The 23,799-nt window shown below is 44.7% G+C and overlaps 1 protein-coding gene across 1 annotated transcript in view; it reads right to left on the reverse strand.

The window, feature by feature from the left end:
- FOCAD (focadhesin) overlaps nucleotides 1-23,799 on the reverse strand; it is a 1,219,893-nt gene that overhangs the window by 109,427 nt on the left and 1,086,667 nt on the right. The window contains exon 41 of the mRNA XM_086961452.1: nucleotides 4,873-4,962. Within this exon, the coding sequence (XP_086817578.1) occupies nucleotides 4,873-4,962 (90 nt within the window). The remainder of the gene's footprint in view (nucleotides 1-4,872; nucleotides 4,963-23,799) is intronic.

Consider the following 23,799-nt stretch of genomic DNA (forward strand, 5'->3'; position numbering starts at 1 on the left):
AGCCCAGGAGGAAGCACAGGTAGTCGCTTTTTAATTGGCGCTAGGACAGGAATCGATGATGGGATGATTAATGCTGTACCATAGATGTACTCAGAGCCAGGATGATACAGGCAGGCTCTGGAGGCGTCTCTTGAGGGATGCTCACAGTCTATGGCACAGAGGGTGAGCAGTCAGCATAATTCCATACATAGCCCCAAACTAATCCATGAGCCTGAGAGAAAAAAGTCTGTTAGAGACAGCACTGCTAGCTCTGTATCAGGAACGGAAGGAATGGAACAGACATTAGTGCGAGGAAATGGCAGTCTTATAGTGGCCCCAGGTCACATCCAGAACTGACAGATCTGAAGCAGACCCAAACAATGCCACCTGTCAATGCGCAAGGGAATTGTTTTAAAGTTTCCGGATCTGGCACCTAGGGATATTCATAAGGGTGAGTGTTAGATCCCTTTCAGAGGGCAATGGGGCATGCAAATGCTACCGGGCGCAACTGTGGAGGTTGAGGCCTTTTACTCCTGTACCAGGCCCCAACTACTATGAATCCCACTCAAGTGAGCCAAGTACCCCTTATGCACGTGACTCTCAGTGGTAGCTGTGGTAGAGCAGTCAAGGCTCCCTCTGAAGAGTCATGTAGATAAAGATCAGTGAACATAAATCAGAACTCAAATGCAAACAGTATGAACAATAAATCAATGTCCAGCCAAATACTTGCTTTTATTTCTAATTCTTCACATACAAAATAATACGACATTCAGAAGCAACAACACAATCCCTCTTTACGTCTGGGCTCTAGTAGTTGTTTGGTAAATCCTTGTTGCACCCTCCTTCGTTTAACATGTCCAGGGTTATTCCCATTCACTATTGGTGCATCAGGAAATTCAAATCATTAGGTTATACTCAACTGCACTCCCTTCTGACCTTTTAGGAACTTATAATTCAACAAATAGAGAGAGTGAGGAGCCTTCTCCCCGGGTTCATCTAATTCAACAATAAGAAGGGGTCAGAAAATGTCATCTGCATCCAAAACAGAGCCGTAAAAGGGAAAAACCAATAGGTTTTTAAAAGAACCCTCACTCACCAACCTATTTGGTGGCATGCTTTATCATTGGGTTCCCACCCAGGGTGCCTATCTAGGACTATTTATTTAATGGTAGGAACGTGGGGCAGGGCTAAAAGTAGAATGCGGATGTTTGTGAGATGTATTTAAGGAAATGTTACTTACCTACGGTAACGATGTATCTGGTAGAGACATAATCAGACAGATTCCTTAACTTAGAGTTCCCCCCAGGTGCCAGTCTGCATCTGGAGAGTTTTCAGCAGTACCTCTATGTTCCGGGGACGGTGTCTTACGGCTTCGTAGTGACGTCATCCACAGATATGACGTCAGTGAAGCCATATAAATCCCCTCCAGGGAGCGGACGTCAGTTTTCTACTGTGATGCTTTTACGCGCCAGAAGGAGGAGCCACTACTAAAACTGGATGTAGAAACAGTGTGCCAAAAAAGAGGAAAAATCTTGGCCTACTCGACGCCTTTCACGTTAGGAACAGTGAGCTGATGCCTTTGTGCTTTAAAAATGTGCGAGACCTGTACAAGGCATATGTCAACGGATCCGCACTTCGTTTGTATGTGGTGCATGGGAGAGCACCATGAATACGAGGAGTGCAACGCCTGTCGGAGGCTGAAGCCCAAGTGGTTACAGGAACGTCAGGTGAAGTTGCTTTCGGCCAAGGTGTCCCGTTCGGAATCCAAGCGGCGCAGCTCTCCCTCCCATTCTCAGAATCCTGCTCAGGGCCTGTCGAGAAGCTGTTCCCAGGGACGTCATGTGCCAAAAATCAGGTAAATCGCACTGGAAGGGAGCGAAGTCACGGAGGTCCTAAGCTTCGCAAAGTCGTGCCCCTGGTGCCAGTTCCTCCCGGTCCCTACAAGAGGTGGTTGCACAGGAGTCGACCCAAAGTGGGAAATTCTAAGTTAAGAAATCTGTGGCTAGATGTCTCTATCAGATTAATTATTCCTAGATAAAAGGCGTTTCCTGGAGAAAGTTTTAAATCCACTTCTTTTTCATAAATTGGCACCCAAAAAAAGATCCTGCTCCGCTGTAGTCAGGCATCGAAGCACACCTAGGATGCATGTGGCACCCTAGGTGGGAACTCACTGATGAAGCATGCCACCAACTAGGTCGGTGGGTGAGGGTTCTTTTAAAACCCAATTGGTTTTTCCTTTTCATGACTCCGTTTTGGATGCAGTTGACATTTTCTGAGCCCGTTCTCCTCTTTTAGGAACTAAGTTAGAAGTGTTTAGGGTGCCATAGCACTGTTAGCAGCAAGTCTCCGTGGGAACCAAAGGGATGGTTTTAGTCTTACCTGCTCTGGCGCTATGGTAGTGTTCAATCTGTAGTGAGTGCCTTCTCCTCGGGTGCTCTTCAGTTTGATCCTCTACGGTGAAGTTGGGCTGCTCGCGCTGGATGCAACAGCACCAGGCTACACAGACTCTTCCTGTTGACAGCACTGCCAGTTAGTTTCCAGTGAACGGAGCTGCACCTGCTCGTCGGACAAAAAGCTAAGTTGCTATTCCCCCTAGTGGGGTGTTGCTGGTGTGGTCTTCTGGCTCCCAACTGGACCTCCAAAGAGGATGTGATGTCCTTGGTGGCGTCTCAATGAACCATGGGGACTTAGTCAGGTGTGGATCACAATGTGCGTGCTTGATCCTCTGGTCACAGCAGTTCTCCTTTGGTCCGGGGCAACGGCCCAAACTCTAGGTCAAAGTGAAACCATTAGCCCCTCGTGGCATATGGAGTAGCAGCGGTACTCAATCAGAACGAAGACTCTCCGTCCGCTATTGCCCTCACTACGGCGGCCCTTTCAGGCAAACAGGGTTGCCGATATTGGCAGTCATGGCAGTTCGGTTTGGGGCTTCAAGCCCAAGGGTCCCCCCCCACCTAGCACCTTGAGACCCTCAAGGGTGAGTAGTGCGCTCTAAAAATCGCTGATAGATTGATTGATCCAGTTAGGAGTAGGCCAATGTATCGCACTTTAGGTAGACAGAACAAGCACTTTAACAACCGGTTAGTAGTGGTAAAGTGCATAGAGTCCTAAAGCCAACAAAATCGATTCATAAAACAAGAGGGGATAAGCCAAATCATTTGGGGGACTACCACCCAAAGTAGTAGGCTTCTCTTTGGATACCCAACCCTTAGAGTCAAAGGGGAACGAAGTTTGCACCAGCTTCCGGGTTTGACTTACTGTTAGAAGGTCTCTCTGAAACTGCCCTCGACACTCCAAAGCCTGGTAGACTGAATCTTTGATTACAAGAGAAACCGACATAAGCTCACCAATATCTGCCAACACCTCTGACACTAGGACAACTCCAGTTTGGTACTTTGCCTTTTTAGCATCAAAGTATCTGCTTGAGGGGATCTAGTGACAAAACATTTCCAATCCAAGTGTACCTTGAGGCAGACAGAGACAGTGATCTTGCTCCAGGGTAAGCATCAAGTTTTTGTACAGGAGTTCTTTTAAGAGTCAAAAAATATTTCAGTAAAAGCATAAGCATGCATGGAAAAGCCCCCTGTGGAGCCAAGCCAGAGCATATTTTTCAGACTTCCTTTACACCAATGACTGCACCATACAGTTTATGGGTCTCATAAAAGAACTAAAAAAAGGTAACTGCTGATCTAATTCGAGAACTAGACATCATTCTATGGCCTGACCTGGTTAGTCTCCATCCAGAGAATTAAAACCACACTGAAACACATGGTGGGCCAGTCGAGGGAAACAGATTTCGTTGGACTTCCTGGGACCAAATCCGGATTGGTAAAAGTTTTGTTCTGAAGAAAGTGTGCGAAGGTGCTGGCCAAAGTGGGCATAAGATCAGCTTCACATAGCCAGGGGCCTCTCCTAGCCCATCCTGGTGCAAATAGCGGTTTCCATTCTTATAACTACTGTTCTTAGTATTTTTTCCACAACAATAGATATTCATTTGATCCTGGAACACATCTTAAAGATGACAAAGCTTATGTATGATTGGACAGTTGCCCCTTTTGAAACCTAATTGTGGCTTGTTTCTTTTGCTCTAAGAAGTTTCTAGTTAATATTCCCCTTGTCGGCACAGTATGCTTTTATTTCTTGAGCTGTTTTGAAGTATCTGTGATATATAATGCTTCCCCTCCCAAACCCCCTAGGCATCTCCTGTAGCTCCACCAAGCAATAAAAGGACAGAACCTTTTTTTCTCTGTGAAATTTTGAGTGTAGTTTTTTTGGGAGCAAGAGTAAAGAACTAACTCTTACTCCCACCTCTACCAGGCCACTTGACTTCCTTAAACTATACTTGTGCACACATCACATATATACATCTTGACACTGGGGTTCATGAAACACAGGATATTGATTTATAAATATAATAGTATAAATTCGTAAGGGCAATATTCCACACAAAAAATCAAAGCATTTGTGGCTCTATTGCAGCTTTCCAAGTCAAACAAAAATGTTTAAGTCATCCAATACCTAGTTCAATATGGGCAAAAAAAAGATGACCGCGTTTGTCTGAGTAGTGAACGAATGTGCCCTTAAGTTACTGATTTCAGTCTCAGTAAGAGCTAGACAAAGAACTGCATAAAGCTATTGAACAATAATCAACTGTTCTGTTTCCTTCTAGACCAAGACTAAAACATATACATCACCATTCCCATTTACATTATAACCCAAGTACTTATTTAGTACATATTCGCATCCTTGTAATTGAAACATAGGCATCTGTAAAAAAAGAACATGATGATGACAACAAAGGAAGGCACTCTTAAAGGAGGCAAGTCATGAGCATTGTTCATGTACAGAAAGGTACAGCAGGGCAAAACTGAAGCATGAGTCTATCTGAAGTACCTTTGAGACACTGGATACACGATCAATTTCTGTATCTGCCATTTCTGAGAAGCACTGTGCAATGGCAACATAAAGCTCCACTTCATCACCCTGGTAGGAAGAGAAGAAGACGCATATTTAAGTAGTTAAAAATATGGAAAATGTAAATGAAAAAATTAATCTCTCAACAATCGATCGATCGATTTAAAGGGGGCAACTTGTCACCCGTGAAGGGATCCAGCTACTGGCTCAGGCCCATAGGAGAAACATCAGGCTAAGTTAATCTGCCCATTTCCATGACTTTCGGTAAAAATGCAGATCTTGCCTGGTTCCCTGCAATATTCAAGCTATCTCTACTGTGCAGATACCCTCTGCTTTTTATATTCATTCATTCTTTCCATATTCACCAGTGACCCTGGAATGATGACACATGTAATCCCCACCCTGCTGTTGCCAATTTCTCATCTCTTGAGCACAGTCTCTGTTTCTAAGAGTGCCGTTCCTGAGAATAATACCTGGCCACTGTGAATAAGATCCTGCTGAGGAGAGAAGTAGGTAGGAGCCTAAAAAAAGCCAGTGGCTCCTGTCTACCAGTGACTCACCACTAAACAGCTATATACAATTTTCAGAAGGTAGTTTAAGGTTCTGCTGTTATTTATCTTGCCAATGTTGGGCCAGCGAGATGGAGAACGTTAGTCAAGAAATAAAGTTCTTCGAGTCCAGCTGGGTACACTGGTACCAAATCGAACTGAAGTCATAACAACAGCTATTTACGATGCTTCAAACATTATACAAATATCTGTGAGAACGACATTGCTTGTAGTCACGTCTGTTTGTAATAAAGTGTGAATGTATTTATATCTGTGCTAAAAGCACTATTAGAGTCTTAGCAATATTGTATATTTACACATATTTTAAATGCAATACCATATTGTTATTGCATGTTTAGATTGCACATGTATCCTGATTGTTCAAGTAAAAATATACCCCTTCTTAAGTTGACACAGCTAAACTAAAAATGCATATTTAGTGAAGTCAGCCTTATACAATAGCTTGTTGCACATTTGTTCAAGGCCTTCTCGCTTTCCTCTCAGAGAAGAGGCTGGCACCTATTTGTTAAGTCTCTATCTGGAGTTTCTTTTCATTATGTGTCCTGATATTGCTTGAGAAAAAATGTTTAAAGGGGGTGAGAAAAAGTAGAAAAATGTGCATGCTCTGGTCCGGTGAAATGGTAAATTACACTTCCAATATTTTTGATACTTGAGGCTTGTTGGCTATTTTTACATAAAACATGTATAAGACTCATTGAATTTTCCAGAGTATATGTGTTATGATTTTTTTTTGTAATCAAGGTTTTATGCATAGATCAGTAGGAGTAACAATCAGTACACAGTACAACGCATTCCAATATCACAGTAGTAGGTATTTAATGAAGAAAAAACGCTGTCACAATTAATGCCCAGGCTGCAGTACGAGCACCCCCTCCTCCAGATCTTTCAGTGTGTGTGGGGGCAGTCCCTAGGAGTGTATATGGTCATTCTCCTCTACCTTGGCTCACCAGTCTATTGCAGAGTGCCATTTGGCCAGTGTTGGTGGTTCCGGAAAGGTCTAGAGTCAGGCAATGTCGCGCTTGACCACCATTGCGCCTATGCTGACCAAGGTGCGTTCTTCCCAGGGCTGTTTTATGATTAATTATGAATTGCTGACCTTGGTTAATGGCTTTTTTTTCTTATGTAATTTAAAATATTCCCCCACATACACACACACATTGGATGGCTAAAAACAATTGTATTTTCAGTTTCCATTAACTTGACATGTTATTTTATGTGTTCTGCACACAAAAGTCACTTTTGGGCAGTGCAGCCAAGATGGAATGAAAACAAGTTACTGACCTGTAACTTCATTATCCAGTATCTTTCATAGATTCACATGCTTGAATCATCCCCGCCGTCGAGGTGGGAGTCTCACGGTACAAATAAAATATATACAAAACAGTAATAAAATATCATACAATAGGCTATAATGGACAGTAAAGTCACTACACTAGCCTATCCTTGTCCTTTTGTAAAAAAAGAACCAAATCTAAAATCCAGCCAATCAGGCTCAACACTCCACAGAGAGGTAAATCCTCCAGATTTTCGAGCACAAGTGACAGTAAGTATAAAGTAGCAACAAGGGAAGCCTCTCTGGGGAACAGGGTAAGTAATTAGTTTTCTTATCCAGTATTGGGGTATCTTTAATAGATTCACATGCTTGAATCAGAATAGCTAGAAGTAAAGTCCTTAGTCTTTTAGCGGATGGTGGATATCAACGAACCATATTAGATACCTCGTAAAAAATATACATCAATATATTCATAACATCTGAAATACAATATGAGAGAAAGCATCATGCATAACGATAAATACAACATTAACAAGTAACACAAATAGAGATCACTATCATGGAATAACATAATTACCTCTCAACAGAGGCTTACCTTATTTGAAAAGGATGCGTAACACTGCTTGACCAACAACTGATTCTGCTTCTGTAGCCAGATGCAGACAGTAATGCCGTGTAAATGTGTGCACATTTTTCCAAGTTGCAGCACAGCAAATTTGCTCCAATGGCACTCCTGCAAAAAGCGCAGCCGATGATGATGACACTGCTCTTGAGGCATGAGCTTTAGGTTTTACAGACAGAGAATTTCCAGCTTTAGAATGGCAAAATTGAATCGCTGATGCAATCCATCTTCCAATTGTTGATTTAGTTACTGCCGTACCTGCTTTTTGACCACCATACAATAGAAACAATTGGTCCAACTTTTGGATGGGTTTAGTAAGTGATAAATACAATTTTAAACACCTTTTAATATTCAAAGTGTGGAGAGCCTTCTCAGCTGGGGTGGAAGCTCTGGGAAAGAAAGTACGTTCGATAATGGGCTCATTAAGATGGAAATATGATGGCACTTTTGTAGTAGAGGTAGGGTTCGTCCTGAGATGAACATAGTTGTTGGTAAATGGTAGATATGGCTGTTTGATAGTGAATGCCTGAATTTCACTGACTCCCCTAGCAGAGGTGAGCGGCAACAAAAGTGCGGTTTTCCAGGAGAAATACTTAAGTTAAGCTCTGTGAACAGGCTCGAAAGGATGCTTCATGAGCTGTGCTAGAACCAGGTTAAGCCTCCATTCAGGAGGAGGAGGTCTGATGGGAGGGAAAGCTCTGAAGAGACCTTTCAAGAATTGCTTGATTAGACAGTTAGAGCAAAGAGATGAGCCGGCTGCTGTACGCCTGTAAGTTGACATGAAAGCCAGATGTAGTTTAGTCAATGTGAACATGAGGCCGAATTTGGCAAGCGAAAGAACATAAGGAAGAGCCTTGTCTGAAGAACACTCCAGGGGATGTATAATATTACCTCTGCACCATGAACAGAAACGCTTCCACTTCAGAGAATAGGTCTTTAGCGTAGAAGGAGCTCTCGGCTTAGCCAGTATGTCTCTACAGTCTTGCGGTAAATCTAACTCCTTGAATTCAGTGAACGTAGAAGCCAGGCATGAAGCAGCAGCGGGCTGGATGTGGATGAAGAATATGGCCCTTGCTCATTGTCAATAGAGTTAGAAACTCTGGGAGGCAATATGGCTTGCATTGTGAAAGCAGGAGATCTGTGAACCAGTGCTGACGTGGCCATCGTGGGGCACTGAGAATCATCCGACACAGTTCTATTTTCAGTTTTCTCAGAAATCTCTGAAGAAACGGGAAGGGGGAGGCGTAAGTGAAAATCCCCGTCCATCTCATCATGAAGGCGTTCCCCCAAGATCCCTTATCTGGTTTCCAGCTGGCATTGAATGGGCATTTCTGATTTGCCTCGGAGGTGAAGATATCCAAGTTGGGTATGCCCCACATCTGGAAAATGTGTTCCAAGACTGACTGGTCTAGCTCCCATTCGTGGCAAGAATTTGACATTCTGCTCAAGGTATCCGTCAGACTGTTGTTTACTCCTGGCAGGTGTTCCACCTTTATAGAAATGTGGTGAGAAAGGAGCCACTTCCATATATCTTGCGCTTCCTGAGATAGGGCGTGAGCACGTGTCCCCCCTTGCTTGTTTAGGTAATGCATGGAAGTGGTGTTGTGAGGATCCTTGAAGTCTTGGGAGGAAAGACAGTAAAGTTAGAAATATAGCCCGAAGCTCCAGGAAATTGATTTGCATTTTTGCCATCACTTTGGAACATTTCCCTTTTATTCAGAGATCTTGAAGATGTGCCCCCCATTCTTCAAGAGAAGCCTCTGTAGTAAGGATGAATTCTGGTGTTGGAGGACGAAATGTAAGCCCAGCTGAGACATTGCTGGAGGGCTGCCACAAAAGCAGAGCTACCCGCATAGCCGGGGTTATCCTCACCAGGTCATCGAACAATCCTGTTATTTGAAGCCATTGACTGTCCAGTTCTTCTTGAATAGGTCTCATTCTGAGCCAGGAATGAGGCACCAAAAGGATTGCAGAGGACAACATCCCAAGGAGAGATTTTATCTTCCTCACAGAAGCGAACAAGAATGCTTTGTCCAGGATAGTGTCCAAAACTGCTCCCAGAAATAGAGTCCTTTGAGACGGATGAAGAACTGACTTTTGAGAGTTGAGAGACAGCCCCAGCGATTGAAACATGTGATGGCAGGAGAGCGTTGCTTCTGAGGTCTGCCAGAAAGAAGGATCTTTTATCAGCCAATCATCCAGATATGGGAATAGCTGTAGGCCCTGCAGCCTGAGATGAGCCGCAACTGGAGCAAGGCAATTTTTAAAAACCCTTGGAGCTGAACGCAGGCCAAAAGGGAGAACTCTGAATTGAAAATGAGCACCTTCTCTTAGAGTGAAACGGAGGAACTTTCGATGTTTGGGATGGATCGGGATATGGAAATATGCATCCTGCAGATCTAGTGTTGTCATGAAGTCCACATGGTCTAGGAGCTGCAGAACCTCTTAAAGAATTACCATGCGAAAGGATTTTTTCTGCAAGTATTTTTTTAGCTTCCTTAGATCCAGGATTGACATCCATTCTCCTGACTTTTTTTTGACTAAAAAGAAACAGGAGTAAAAACCTCTTCCCACTTGAGAGTGAGGCACTCTCTCTATAGCTCCTTTCTGGAGCATACCCCTTGCCTCTTCCTTGAGAAGAGCTAGATGTGGTGGATGTTTTCTTAGAGGTGGATGGGGCGGTGGGATCTTTACAAATTCGAGGGTGTGTCCAAATTTGACTATGTCCAATACCCACTTGTCCGAGGTCAGTTTGTTCCATTGGTTGAAATTGCGGGAAATATTTGACGTCTTGGGGTTGAAGCGAGGCTGAACTGATGCAGGTGCTGGAGAGGCGTCAATGTTTCCTAGCAATTTCTCTGCCCTGTTGGGGCTGTTGCCTCCTGTTCTGTTGTCTGTAGGCGGCAGCAGGGGGGCTCTGTAAGATGTTTGTTGTTGTTGAAAACCATTTGTGCCCTGGTAATTTTGGGGTTGGTACTTTTGGCAACCTCCACAAAAGGAATAAGACCCTCTACCACGGGCGCCTCGAAATGGAGTCTTCCTGTACTGAAGCGTACCAAGGGCTTTGGCCGTGTCTGTATCCTTCTTAATTTCTTGCAAGGCATCATCGATGTGCATGCCAGATAGTGCATCCCCATCGAATGACATATCGAGGATTTTGCCCTGTACCTCCGGGTAAAAGGTGGTAGATTTAAGCCAACCTTGACGACGGAGGACCGCTGCTCCAGCAAGTTGCCGGAAACCTAGGGAGGCAAAATCCATAGAGATATCAATCGTCTCCGATGCTGCCCTTTCCCCTTCCAGGAGAATTTTCCTGGCCTCCTGCTTCTTATCATCTGGCAAAAACTAGAGGTATGGTGCAATATCTGACCACATTTGGCGGTCATACCTCCCTAGCATTGCCAAATAGTTAGCAGCACGAACAGAAGCACTTGTCATGGTGGTGAATCTCTTCCCTATATTAGCCAATCTCCTTCCATCCTTGTCAGGTGGCGCAGTAATTGGCATTGATGGATTTCTAGAACTGTGTTGCGCAGCCTGAGAGATTACAGAATCAGGCCTAGGATGACCGGACAAGCATGCAGGGGCATCAACTGTCAATTCTGGGAAGAATTGCCAGCACAGAGAAAGGGTTCTTCATAATCTTGATACTTTCTTCCCAAATATGGTCGATAATGACAATGGCACAGACCGGTTTCCTGCTCTGATCTTTGAAATCATAAAGAAAGCAGTCGGACTGCTTAACAGCATAGGGAGGTGAACACGATTCGCTGCTCTCTCCGTGATTGCATGAACACCTCCTATGTCCTCCGGAGGGGAATCAATTGCTTGAGGAACTGGTGAGGATGGTGTTGGAATTAAATAATCCTCCCATTTATCAATGGTAGTTGGCGATTTTGGGAGTTCACCATCATTCGGCGACTGTACCCTTGTCAGCATCTTGCACTCCCTGGCCTTGTGGTGCAGGTAAAGTATCATGAGCCTCAACAGCAGGAACAAATGAACCTGCAGTATGCAGGGTAGGTGGAGGAGACGGCTGTCCTCGAACAGGACCCGCTGCAGATGGAAAGCGAGTATGATAGTCCTGCAGCATAGCTGTTAAATCCTGCACTAAAGCCACTGGCATTTGAAACCTAGGTTCCTGACGAGGCAATAATACTTGGGGCCCTTGCATGGTTTGATAGGGCTCATAATATTCCTCTTCATCATCATACTCCTGGTATTTAACATGAAGTTGAGAGGGACTGCGTGCAGGGCTGAACAGCCCATCATCCCCTGATTCCTCCAAGAAATGAGTAGGAGGCAAGGAAGAAATGTATGAAGAATCGTGGTAGAAGCCTCTCGTCAACGGAGGGTAGACGATAGCCTAGAAGACAATGTAGGTGTTACTTGCAGGGAAGTAGGCCTCTTCCGTATGAGCGTCGACGAGGTGACCAAAGACGGTGACATAGAACTAACTGAAGTAGCCATAACCGTGGTCAGCATCGACCTTGTCGTCGTCGATATTGTCGACGGAAATCCCATTGTCGACAATGATGTCGTCGAAGAAGCAGTCGTCGTTGACGGAGGAAGCGGTGACGAGAGACGGAGCGGTGTTGACGGTGGAAGCGTCGACGAGAGAAGGGCTGTCGCCGCTGATGGAGCAGTCGAAGGGAGAGACGACGATGGGGAAGGAACTGTGGCCATTGGCAATATCGTCGCCGGAGGCGAGGTGATCTTTGCAGACAAAGGTACAGATCTTATCAGTTCTTCAGTCGACTGGGATTGCGATGACAAACTCTGAGGTGCTTTCGTCGTCGGCGGTGTCTTTTTCAACGACGAGGATGTTCTGGCAGACTGACTGAGTATTAGGCTGTTTAAAGGCAGTTTTAAATGTGGCAATTTTGTTTTTTCTGCAGATTATTCATCAGAAGAGAAAGAATACTTCTCTTTTTTGAGGCAGAGTGAGTAGTCTCATGATGTGACTTTTTTGATATTCTGCAAAGTATCTCAAGAGAATCTTCAGATCTATGCCTCTTCTTAGATGCCTGAGGACTGTCACTGCTTTCATTTTCAGAAACTACATCAGATCTTGCTTTCAATTTCTCCAGCCAAATCAGTAATCTGTCTTCTCTGTCCTGTAAGGTTTTTGAAGGAAAGGTTCTACAAATCCTACAGTCCTTGACCTTATGAACAGGATACAGACAATAAATACACTCCTTGTAGGGATCTTCAAAATGTAACCTTTTTCCCACTGGAGCCACAAGGCAAGAATAAACCTTTCTTAGAAGTATTAGACATTCTGTACTCACTAAGTCCAGCAAATCTTGAAAAAACTGAGCAGAGCTCAGGGAGACTCCCTGTCACATGATGTGCGGTAATAAATCTGAGGGACTTGCCTCTCTGTGGAGTGTTCTAGAGGGTGCTTGAGCTTGATTGGCTGGGTTTCAAATGTGGTTCTTTTTTACAAAAGGACATGGATAGACTAGTGTAGTGACTTTACTGTCCATTATAGCCTATTGTATGATATTTTATTACTGTTCTGTATTTATTTTATTTGTACCGTGAGACTTCCACCTCAACGGCGGGAATGATTCAAGCATGTCAATCTATGAAAGATACCCCAATACTGGATAACCAACGTTTCTGTAAAGACATGTTGTCAACAAACACCTTTAGAGAAAGAAAAGCAAACTTACATTCAAAAGTGCAGCTTTGAGTGCGGAGCCCGCAAACTATTTAATTATTCTGAATGACTGTCATGAATCAAATACCAAGTACTTAATGGTTGTAGCAGAGAGTTAGTTGCCCTCATTTGAGTAAGAACCGAAAGTTGCAGAAATCAGTCAAAAACTTTTGCTGAATAAGAGGCCGCCATAATTGTCATAGCAACTCTTTGCTGGTTCAATATGCTTGAGGCAAATCAGAAGAAATGTTTAAAGGGGGGGGGGGGGGGGGGGGGGGTGACGATCAGAACACCTTTGCATGCCCGAGTTGCCAATGTCTGGCCATAGCTGGATCGCCCATTTTGTGATTTTTGTTGTTGCTGCATTCTGTTTATTTACCTACCATACATTTTATGTTTGCCTCAAAGTCTGTCGATTAAGCTGAAAAGCAAATTTTTCTGTAGTTTTACTTTTAAGGTACTGAAACATATACCTTGTAACCTATCAGGAGACTGGAATGTGAGAGGAATACGCAATTCAGATAAAGTTACTTGTTACATTTCAGCTTCATTACATAGGCAGGTGCATCAATCAGGATGTCGCTTACTTTGAAATGACCATCTATGAGCACCATCCCTGTGGCATCAGGCCATTCCCAATGGATCACAAATTGCGACCTACCTCATGAATATTAATCAGGTAGGTAATGTGCAACCCCATTGGGAACCACTAAATGTGACTGAGACACATTACTGCATTTTATTTTGCGACTGGCTGAGTGGATGTATTCGTAGACGATACCATCTGATAAAATGGTAATAACCCCTTAGAAACTGCAATAGAAATAGAAATTCTGGGGTTGCTAAATCGTTTGTATGGACACAGAACAGCTGTGTGTCAGGCAAGACTAGACGGGAATGTCTAATCGTCCCCTTTGATATTTAAAGTAAACACGTCAAATGCACTTACAGGCAGTAAATATTTCTCAGGAACTTCAATGCATCGCTTGATACGAATGTTGACTTATATGCAGATGAGGTTTCAGAATTTAGCAAGACTTCTTGTTTCCCTCTGTGCCATCGCTAACATAAAGCCGGACTTTGGAGACCACTCATGATGTACTAAAATAAGCATACTCATTTTTCGAGTTAACCACATATAAACGTCACTCCTGCGCACTAATTTCAGTTTCTTGCTTTACCCATTCTGTGACAAAACAACTGGAGCTACCTGTGTGCAGATTTCTAAATTGTGACCTTTCCAGAGGACAAGAAAAGATCACTCAACAGAACGGGGACGTAGGAAGACCGCGAGGAATCTGCCGTTAGACAGAGTATCCACCAGAAAGAGCATTACCGAAGGTCAGGAACTTGTTCTTCTGGTGGATACTTCTAACCACAGATTCAGCTGCTTTAGAATACAGATCAAACAGTACTTCCCCAGGTGGAGGATCTGTGGGGTGGGCTCAGACCAGAAAGTTCCCCAAGACCGAATGGGCAAAATGCCATTCCTGTAGAACCTGACTTTCAAGGTGGTAGTGCTTTTTGAACATATGTACTGACAAACGCATCAAGGACTGCCACTACCAGTGCTAACAGAGTAGTGGCAGCCCTAGCTGTGGTGGAACAGACTCTCAGACCTTCTGTGAGCTGCTTTGTGCCAATACATAGCAGATCTTACTGCAAAGGACAATCCACCTTCACCCGGTCTTTTTCTACACATCCTTTCATTTCTTCGCCCCAGAGAACCCCACTAAAAGCTGATCATCCACCCTATGATCCTTGGTATGATTAATGTAAGAGCTTAAGGCTCGTTTTCGGGTTCACTTGATGGAGTCAATCTTACTCTTTCAAGGTGTGAGGCAGAGTAAAAAAAGTTGGGGAAATTATGAATTGCCTAACGTGAAAAGGAGTCGTGACTTTTAGTAAAAATGCCGCCCTGGTGCTCAACTTTAGTTTACCTGGAAAAAAGGAGGTGTAGGGTGGCTGCACCGAGAGGGCCTGGAGCTCACTCAAGTGATAAACTGAAGTGATCACAGCGAGAAAGACAATTGTGAGACTCAGAAGAATCAGCAATCAGCTACACATTAGCTTGAAGGGAGTGCACATGAGAAACATTAGGAGGTCTAAATTGAGATCCCACTGTGGTATCGTGAACAGGTTGTGAGGAAACAAATGTGAAACCTTTAATAAACTGCATAACAACTGGTGAAACTCAAAAAGGCAAAGAGGACCAAAAGATAACCTTTAATAATGCCCACTGCAATGCCTTGCTGGGCCAAATACAAAACAAATATCAAAATATCCCACAGCGCGCTTGCAAAGTGGATGTGCTGCAGATTCCACACTAGGCCCCAAACTTACCCCAGCATAAATGGACACTGTAGATGGGAGCTTGGCACCAAGGGTGGCATCCATGACTCAAGGTGGGAGACTGAAAGCAGTCAATTGTCTCCATTCAACCTCCACGCATGTAGGTGTAAATTGTGCAGATTCAAGTGAAGCACCGTGCCATGCTGCTGCAACGGAAGGTCCGTCAGAAGCGACAGATAATCCTACAAAAGCAACAGAAAATCCACCTGAAGGGGCAGCTTTATCAGAAGACAAATGATTATGCCCATGTATGTATGTATGTATGTATGTGTCTTGTAAAGCACACTGCTGCCCTGAGGCGTCGTGGCGCTGTAGACCGCTGGGGAACCCGTCCTGGCTTTCCCTGTGAGATGGTCCCTACTGGGTATCTCCAAGGTGAAACCAGGCATCCCCGGCGAATGCGGGGGGCCGGTGTAGAGATGAGGCAAGCTAATGCCCAGAGCTGCCGAGTGTGATCCCTGGTTAGAGTAGGCACCGAGGCGAGAATTATCGAGTCCGCTGACCCTGGTCCACAACCCTGCCACGTCGGGAATTGAACCCTGGTCCCAGGCCGTTCTCTGCTTCCGGGTCTGCCGCCTCTAACCAGTGAGCCACACCACTCCACACATGACTTCTAGATTTCACATTCTACTGGCCCAATCCGGTGCCACTTGGATGTCTTTGGCCCGGTCATCTCTGATCTTCTTCAGAACCCGGAGCAGGGAAGCAGTGGAGGAAAGGCATAAGAGAGTCCTGAGCCCCACTCTACATGAAAGGTGGCTCCAAGCGAGAGATGCTTGGAAAATTCCAGCGAGCAGAAGAATTAACATTGCTTTCACTTGGTGGTGGCAAAAAAGATCAAGTCAGGCTTCTCCCCATTGCTGGAAGACAGCATGTGCCTCCTCCAGCTGCAACTGCAATTTGTGATCCCCTAGGTACCTGTGGCTGAAGTTGTCCACCCTGGTGTTAAAAGATACTGACATATGTTTTACCACCAGAAAAATCATTGGTGGTCCAGTCACTTCCAGATGCAAAAAGTTAGCAGGAACAGGGCTCAGGTTCCCACCCCACCTTGCTTGATGCAGTGTCACATGGAGGTGGTGTTGTCCATGAGCACATGCACCTGCTTCTTTTGATGGCTAGCTGGAAGGCCTGCTACAGAAGCAAACCGTCCTCAACTCCAATAAGTTGATGTGGAGTAGAGTTTCCACTGGAGACCAGAGTCCTCTGACCTCCATCTCTCCAGATGGCTATATGCATGACCACCATTAGCTCTGGGTGGGATGGGAAGAAGGGCCTGCTTTGACCCAATTGCGGTCCAGTACGCACCAGTACAGATCTTATGAAGTCTTCTCCGAAATATGGATACAATCCAAAAGATTTCCCTGATGTTGTTCGCAATGGAATTTCCAGTCCCACTGTAGAGCCCAAATGTGCCATCTTGCATGCAACACTAGCAGACTTGGAGCCAGCCATTGTTACATCCAGGAGAGAGGTTTAAACATTGGGATCATATCCAGATTGTCCTATACTCTCTGTTCCGGAGGAAAGGCACAAATACACCATATCTTGAATGGTTCTGATGAAAGGGAGCATCTGAGAATGAGTCCGGTGTGATTCTGGCTCATTGATAGTGAACCCCAATAATGTTAGGAGTTTTGCCATCATCTGCAGGTGGTTGACAACTGCCTGTGGTTAGCCTGCCTACCGCAGTCTGTCGTCAAAGTGGGGTTTGACTAGTACCCCCGACCCCCGTAGATGTGCTACGACCACTGCCATCACTTTTGTGAACATCTGAGGGCCCCTGGCGAGCTAAAAGGAGGGCACTGCAAACTAAAAATGCTGCTAGCACTCTGTGAACTGCAAGTAGCGTCTGCGATCCTGCAGGACGCGGATTTGAAAATAAGCATCCTGCAGGTCCAATACAGTCTCCAGGGTCCAAGGCAGATAGGGACTGGGTTAGTATGAGCATCTTGAATTTGTCCTTTTGGAGGAAGACTTGAGAGGATGAAGATCTAAAATAGGACAGAGGCTACTGTCCTCCTTCAACACAAGGAAGGAGCAGGAGTAACACCCATTTCCTACTTCCAAGGACAGAACTCTCTCAAAGGCCTCTTTGGCCAAAAGGATCAGCACTTCTTACCGTAAGACTGACAGATTATCCTCTATTAGCCATCCTGAAGGAAGTGGAAGGTGTTGAATCAGAGCAAGGAAGTAAGAGGCATAACCTAGGCAGACAATGTGCAGGACACATTTGTCCATCGTGATGGCCTGCCACCTATGGAGGAGATATCAGATCCTGCATCCGACACGGCGGCTGTGTTCCAGCAAGGACGCAGCAAAGCAATTTTGTGTTTGAGGTCATTGGAGGGCTAGGGGATTAAGCTGCATGTGGTTCATGCTGGCCCCGTGGTCTTTGCGAACCAAGGCCCCAGTCACGAAAGGGCTAAAATGCCTTGTGTGCTGGATTCAGGGTCTGGCATTGACGGAAGGGGAAAGCTCTACCCCAGCCAAGAGGATGTCGAAATTGCAGGTAGAATTGCCTTGTAGTGCAAAAAGGCCCAAGAAATGTGCCACAGCTCTACTCTCTTTAATAGGCTTTGAGGCCGAGTCTGCTTTAGCCCCAAAAAAGCAATATTGGTCAAAAGGCATGTCTAGTAAAGAAGCCTGGACGTCCGCAGAGAAGCTTGTGAACAATTTAGTGGCATTACACTTCAATATACTTTACTGACACAAAAAAGACTATAGAGACTGTGACCCTAAGTGCACAACGTTGTCATGTTGAAGCATCGGGGTCACACAATGCAAAACTGACTCTGGAAAGAGTAAATCGCATTCTATCAGAGCTCAAACCAAGACTCTGGAGATGGAGTCCACTAACAGGGGAATTGTGGTAGCAACCTTTTGATTAAGTAAGGGAGCTTAACAGACATTTCAAAAACAACTTCTTTGTTTCACAAAATTATCTCCACAGGATGTGCTTGTTCTCTTTTCCCCCTCTAGTGTGTGACTACATGGTCTACCTACTCTAGGGCCATATGTATGAATACATTTTCCCATAGACACAGAATGGGTAAACCCCTTTGATACATCTGGCCCCTTGTCACCTATGGGGCACAGGAAATATAATAACCATGTGCGTTGAAGTTTAAGGACTAAATTGTTTTCATTAGAAAGGTACACAAAAAAACAAGGATTCTTCACCACTAACTCTGACTACAAACCTATTATGTGTGTGGCATAAATTACAGTCTATTTTTGGATATGATTGCTGTGTAAACATGTGTGCAGTGTTCACAGTGTAAAACTGCGACAAAAAAGTGAAAGAGCTATACAATTTCTAATGTGCTCCTCATTTATTCAAGGATATGAGAACAATTCTCCAACTGGTCTGTATGCGTGGCATGAGTATGAATGTTTGAATTTTACTAATCATACAACAAACAGGAGATTACTGAACCATATATTAGGGAGCTAAGGCTGGTCCTAAGGAAAGCCACACAACCTATATCGGCAGTCAGTGTAGATTAAACACAAGCGGCCTGATTCATCAAGCCGAAATTGGCTCCCAAAGGGCCAGATTCTGAGAATCTGGCCCTTTGCGAGCGCTATTTTTGCATTTGGGATTCATCATCCCAAATGCAAAAATCGGTAAAAGCGATTTCGCTATTTTGCGAGGAATTACATTTAAGGAATCTCTATTTGAGATTCCTTAAATGCAATTCATCATCAATTCAAAAATTGCGAATTCGCAATTTCGGCCCGCTATTTACCGCGAGGTCAAACCTCGTGGTAAATAGCGAAAACTTAGAAAAATGCTTTTAAAAGCATTTTTCTAAGTTGCATGTTGCACACACACATGTCCTTTGGACATGTGTGTGCGCAACACCTGTTTCAATTTGCATTTAAGGGGTGCTACAGGGTGTCCTTTGGACACCCCTGGCACCCTTAAAATCGCTATCTTATTTGCGATTAGCTAATTGCTAATCGCAAATAAGGAATACTCCCCATTCATTCCTATGGGCCTTTTGGCCCATAGGAATGAATGGGGAGTTATTCCTTATTTGCGATTAGCAATTAGCTAATCGCAAATAAGGAATCTGTAGGAATCGCATTTAATTTTGCGATTCCTACATGAATCCCGTTTTGCGAGTCTGTAATAGCGATTCCTTATGAATCGCTATTTCAGACTCGCAAAACGGGTCTTTCATGAATCTGGCCGATAGTCCTGCAGATGCTCGAGTAATTAATCCTCCAAAGCATTGCACTTTATTTTAACCTTGTCAAAGGACCTCTGAATAAGATAGCAAATGAGGCCTCCCACAAGCAATTTTAAGTCTTAAATCTCTTCTCCCTAGAAGGGCTGCCTTGAGGTTCAAGGTAAAGCCTGCATGGATAGGAAGGGTAACTGGTTGTGGACTCACTGTAGAAGCATGCCACTAGTGTGTGAGAGTCCTACACAAACATATTTTTGTGCCCTTACTAGTTAAAATATGGAGACATTAAGCATCTTTAAAGAGAAGCGTCTCTGTTTGATAGGAGGGGAAATTCTTTTGCCGAAAGTTTCTATTGGTTTGGACTTTTAGTTGGGAGTTGTGGTAGGAAGAATATTTAGGTTGACCCTGCTGGTGGACTCTCCCGAGTGGGATGATGTGTTAAGAAGGAAGGTGTACAGGTGCACGTGGTGGCTACAGGTAAACTGCCTACTAATGGGCAGTCCTGAACAGGGCTTAGCCCAGGTGCCCAGAAAGGTGTCAAGTAAGTGTTTTGTTGAATGGCAACAGAGGCTCAGTTGGATTCTGCCCAGCCCATGGAACTTTTGTTAACACGTTTCTTTTCACTTCCATGATTGGTAATTGCAAGTCTAGCACCTTAGCATAAATGCAACGAAATAGCCACTTTCCTCTGTGGCAAGACTTGGGGGAGACATTGGGCAAGTATCGGGGGAAATGACAAGCCCAAAGGCATCCTGAAGCTCTTCATACCAATTGTCTTCCTCATATATGGGAATACAATTGTCACCCTCATCATAGTTATTATTTTTGGAGTCTGTGCCGAAAAGATTATGTAGAGTCTGTGCCCGGTAAGGGGCAAGGACAGTATGGTTGGCAAACAGCTACATGCCAGTCAGGGCTGGGCTTGACTTCGGTCGAGGTCAAGGCAGATTTAGTTCAGTCAGATAGCACTAAAGGCTGTACATCCTCATCGAGAGTCGTCATTGGTGTCGATGCAACTGGGACCGGCACAGGGGATGGCTCCAGAGCCAAAGCAGGCACCAGAGTTGGTGCTGAACCCGACCATGGGTCCAAGGGAAACAGATTGCACCAAGGGCAAAACTGCCAGTGAATGTCCGACTAGAGACCCCTGCAGGGCTAAAGTCGCGCCAGATGGAGCTGGTGAAGTGATGAAGATCCTGAGTGTAGCCTCCCTGAAGGAGATTGGTGGTGAGACAGGGAGGCTTATTGACACCCTTGTGCGGTTTCCGGAGTGTGAGAGTGGCAGGAGGAGGAAATTTCATGCTTCGACTTCTTCTGTGTTTTTCAACCACCGAAAAACTTCAACAGCAACAAAGATTTACCATGGGAAACACAATTTAAAAAGTGAGGTGATCTTCCTTACGACTTGACCGGTCATAGCCCAGGTCTTCTAGTGTGTAGCAATGAAGAGTTTAGCTTTGAATACCTATATGGCTATCACGTACATTTGGGCACAGTAGCCATAGGCATTTTGAATTGTGGTCCAACCCGAGGCATCACAAACAGGTTTAATGAGGGTCCGTCACACACATTTATTTGTGACAGGCCCTGCATGGTCCGAAGCCTTTGATTTTAGGGAGTGTTATCTCCCTTGCACAGTGGACAGATCTTGATCCAAAGCCTGAATAATGCGTGGAGTTTATATGTAGCTCTGCTCGTCACTTCCGGAACGACGTTGGCTCTTTGCCCTGAACCACAAGGTGCCACATAGCAGTATGCGCGAGAACTGCTCTAAAAATTTCCTGACCAAGAATGACTGATAGGGATTATTCACAAGGTGATGAATCTGCAGTAAGATGTATTCATCAGAAGGCCCAGAACTGATGAGGGAACTGTCTGCAGGGGATTAAAGTGCTAAAGAGTGACAGTGGCCGGGCTTTCCTTGAATCACTCCAGGGCAGAATCCGTTTTTTCACCAAAAAGGAGGGATCCTTCAAAAAGCATATCATTGAGGAATGCCTGCACATCCCCCAAAAAGTCTGTGGATCTCATCGATGTGTGGCAACAAAGCACCACAGTAGTGCCAATCGCTCGCCCTAAATAGTAGTATCAAGGTCATTCTTTATTCTGTTTTGTGCCGCATCTTGACCATATGGAATGCCTCGAGCCAAAGAGGCCCTGGACTGTTCCAGGATAACCAGCACAATTTCACTGGCTAAGTCCCACAGGGCAGTTGTATACCGGCCTAGGAGAAACTGCTATTGACCTACCTCAGGCTAGACCGTCTGAGAACATTTGTTTTTAAAAATGCAACAATTTGTTTCAGCTCACAGTCTGGGAGACAAATTCGGGAACAAATTAGTATTTATACCTTGCTGATGGAAGTCTGGACCTCCAAACTCTCAGGTGTGGGATACTGTCTAAAAAATAAGAAGAAATTTGTAAATTCGGGACCTCAGCAGCATGTCTGATAACTACAGCAATGGAACTGCTCTCTTTCATTGGCAGCCCATGGTCGGAGATCAACACTGTATCAGGGGAACTATGAAGCCCATTGTCCTCCGGTAAACCCATATACATACTGTCACCATCATGGTATGTGGGTAAATCATCCCCATCATCTTCGTTGTCATATCCAATCAATGGAAAACTCTGGTAAAAGTCGGAACCGAAAAGCGGGTGGAACAACTGCAGACACCTCCATGGTAGCCTAAGTGTTTTGTCAGAAACAACAGATTGTATGGGCGCCGGATATCAGAGCAACATCTTGGTTGGGTTTGAGATAGATACAGAAAGGGGGTCAGACACTGGAGTCATCAGAGACTTCTACTCTGTTGCTGGCTATGGCAGGATGGACGTCAAAGGAGAAGGGACCGGCACACATCTAGGGGCCGGAATGCAAGTCAGCAGTGCAGACCTTGACATGAGTTTGATGGCCTCAAACCGCACCAAGGACAAATCTGCCAGAGGCAACCCGACTGGTGGCCCCTGAGGATCCCCTATGCTTGAATGTATGCTAAAGGACCTGTGAGAGTGTTGAAAATACACAGCATGTCCTCCCTAAAGACATTAACCTCCTGCAGCGTCGCTGAAGGCCCGTAGAACTCTGGGAGCATTGGAATTGATTGTGGGATCAGCTCCACAATTGTCGATCGGGAGCGATAACGAGTGTCACCTGAGAGGCCTCGTGACTTCTCTTTAGATAGAGGGTGGCAGGATGAGGGTCAAGTCCCAATTCACCTTCTTGTTTTGTAGCTTCATCTTGGGCTCCTTCTTACTTACAGACCTCAACCGCAAAGAGGATCTGTCGATGTTCAGCAACATACAACTTTGCTTCACGGTCTCAAACTGCCTTTGGGGGCATGAGGGCACATTCTTTGCATGACTTGGAGTCTTTCCTAAACACAAGAGGCACACCTCGTGCGGATCCATCACGTACATCTGTTTACAACAGTCATGACAAGGTTTGAACGCTGTCATTTTAGGTGAGGACATCTTTCCTTGCACACTGGATTGCGTTTATGGAAATACAAAAAATAGGAGTAGCACTCCGGAACTGCGTTCTGCGGCACAGAAAGAAATGAGCTGACATTGGTACACAGGAGTGGCGCTTATATGCAGATCTACTGTTCACTTCCGGAGTGAAACAAAGTTAACGTGGAACTGTACTGCGCCACCTAGCGGCGAGCCAAAGCACTGTTATGAAAACCTTCGGATCCAGTCTGGTGCCTGGCTGAAATTCTAAAGCTGAAGAATCTGAGATTAGTCATATCCCTCAATCTAGAATTAGTATATGTACAACTATTTTATGAGAATATCATTATAAAAGCCACACGTTAGAATTCACAAGGTCGACAACAGTATTGTGGGGTTTCTGGGGTCAGGAAATTGCAAATGATATTCCTTCGAATGCTATGTAAATTGAGATGATGGGGGTGCGTGCAGGGTCAAGCAACAGACCATTATTGGATGCAGTGTTAGAAAGTAGTGGTGAAAAAGAGATTTAGTTTGTGTCTGTGTGAGAGTCTCAGGCAGTGAACTTGGAGCTCAGTTACTGATAAGAAAAAGGGAGAGAGAGAGTGAGGGACAGAGAGCGATGGTATAGATTATTTAGCTACCTGAAGGTTTGCTTATTAAATATGATCCAAATCAGAAGCTCAAGAAAATCAGGACAACTGAGAGGAACTCAAGCATACATTTTGCAATAACTAGAAGGATTTCACCCATAACCAAAGAAACCAGCATTGTCA

The sequence above is a fragment of the Lissotriton vulgaris genome, chromosome 3_1 (genome assembly GCF_964263255.1).
Source record: "Lissotriton vulgaris chromosome 3_1, aLisVul1.2, whole genome shotgun sequence".
NCBI lineage: Eukaryota > Metazoa > Chordata > Amphibia > Caudata > Salamandridae > Lissotriton > Lissotriton vulgaris.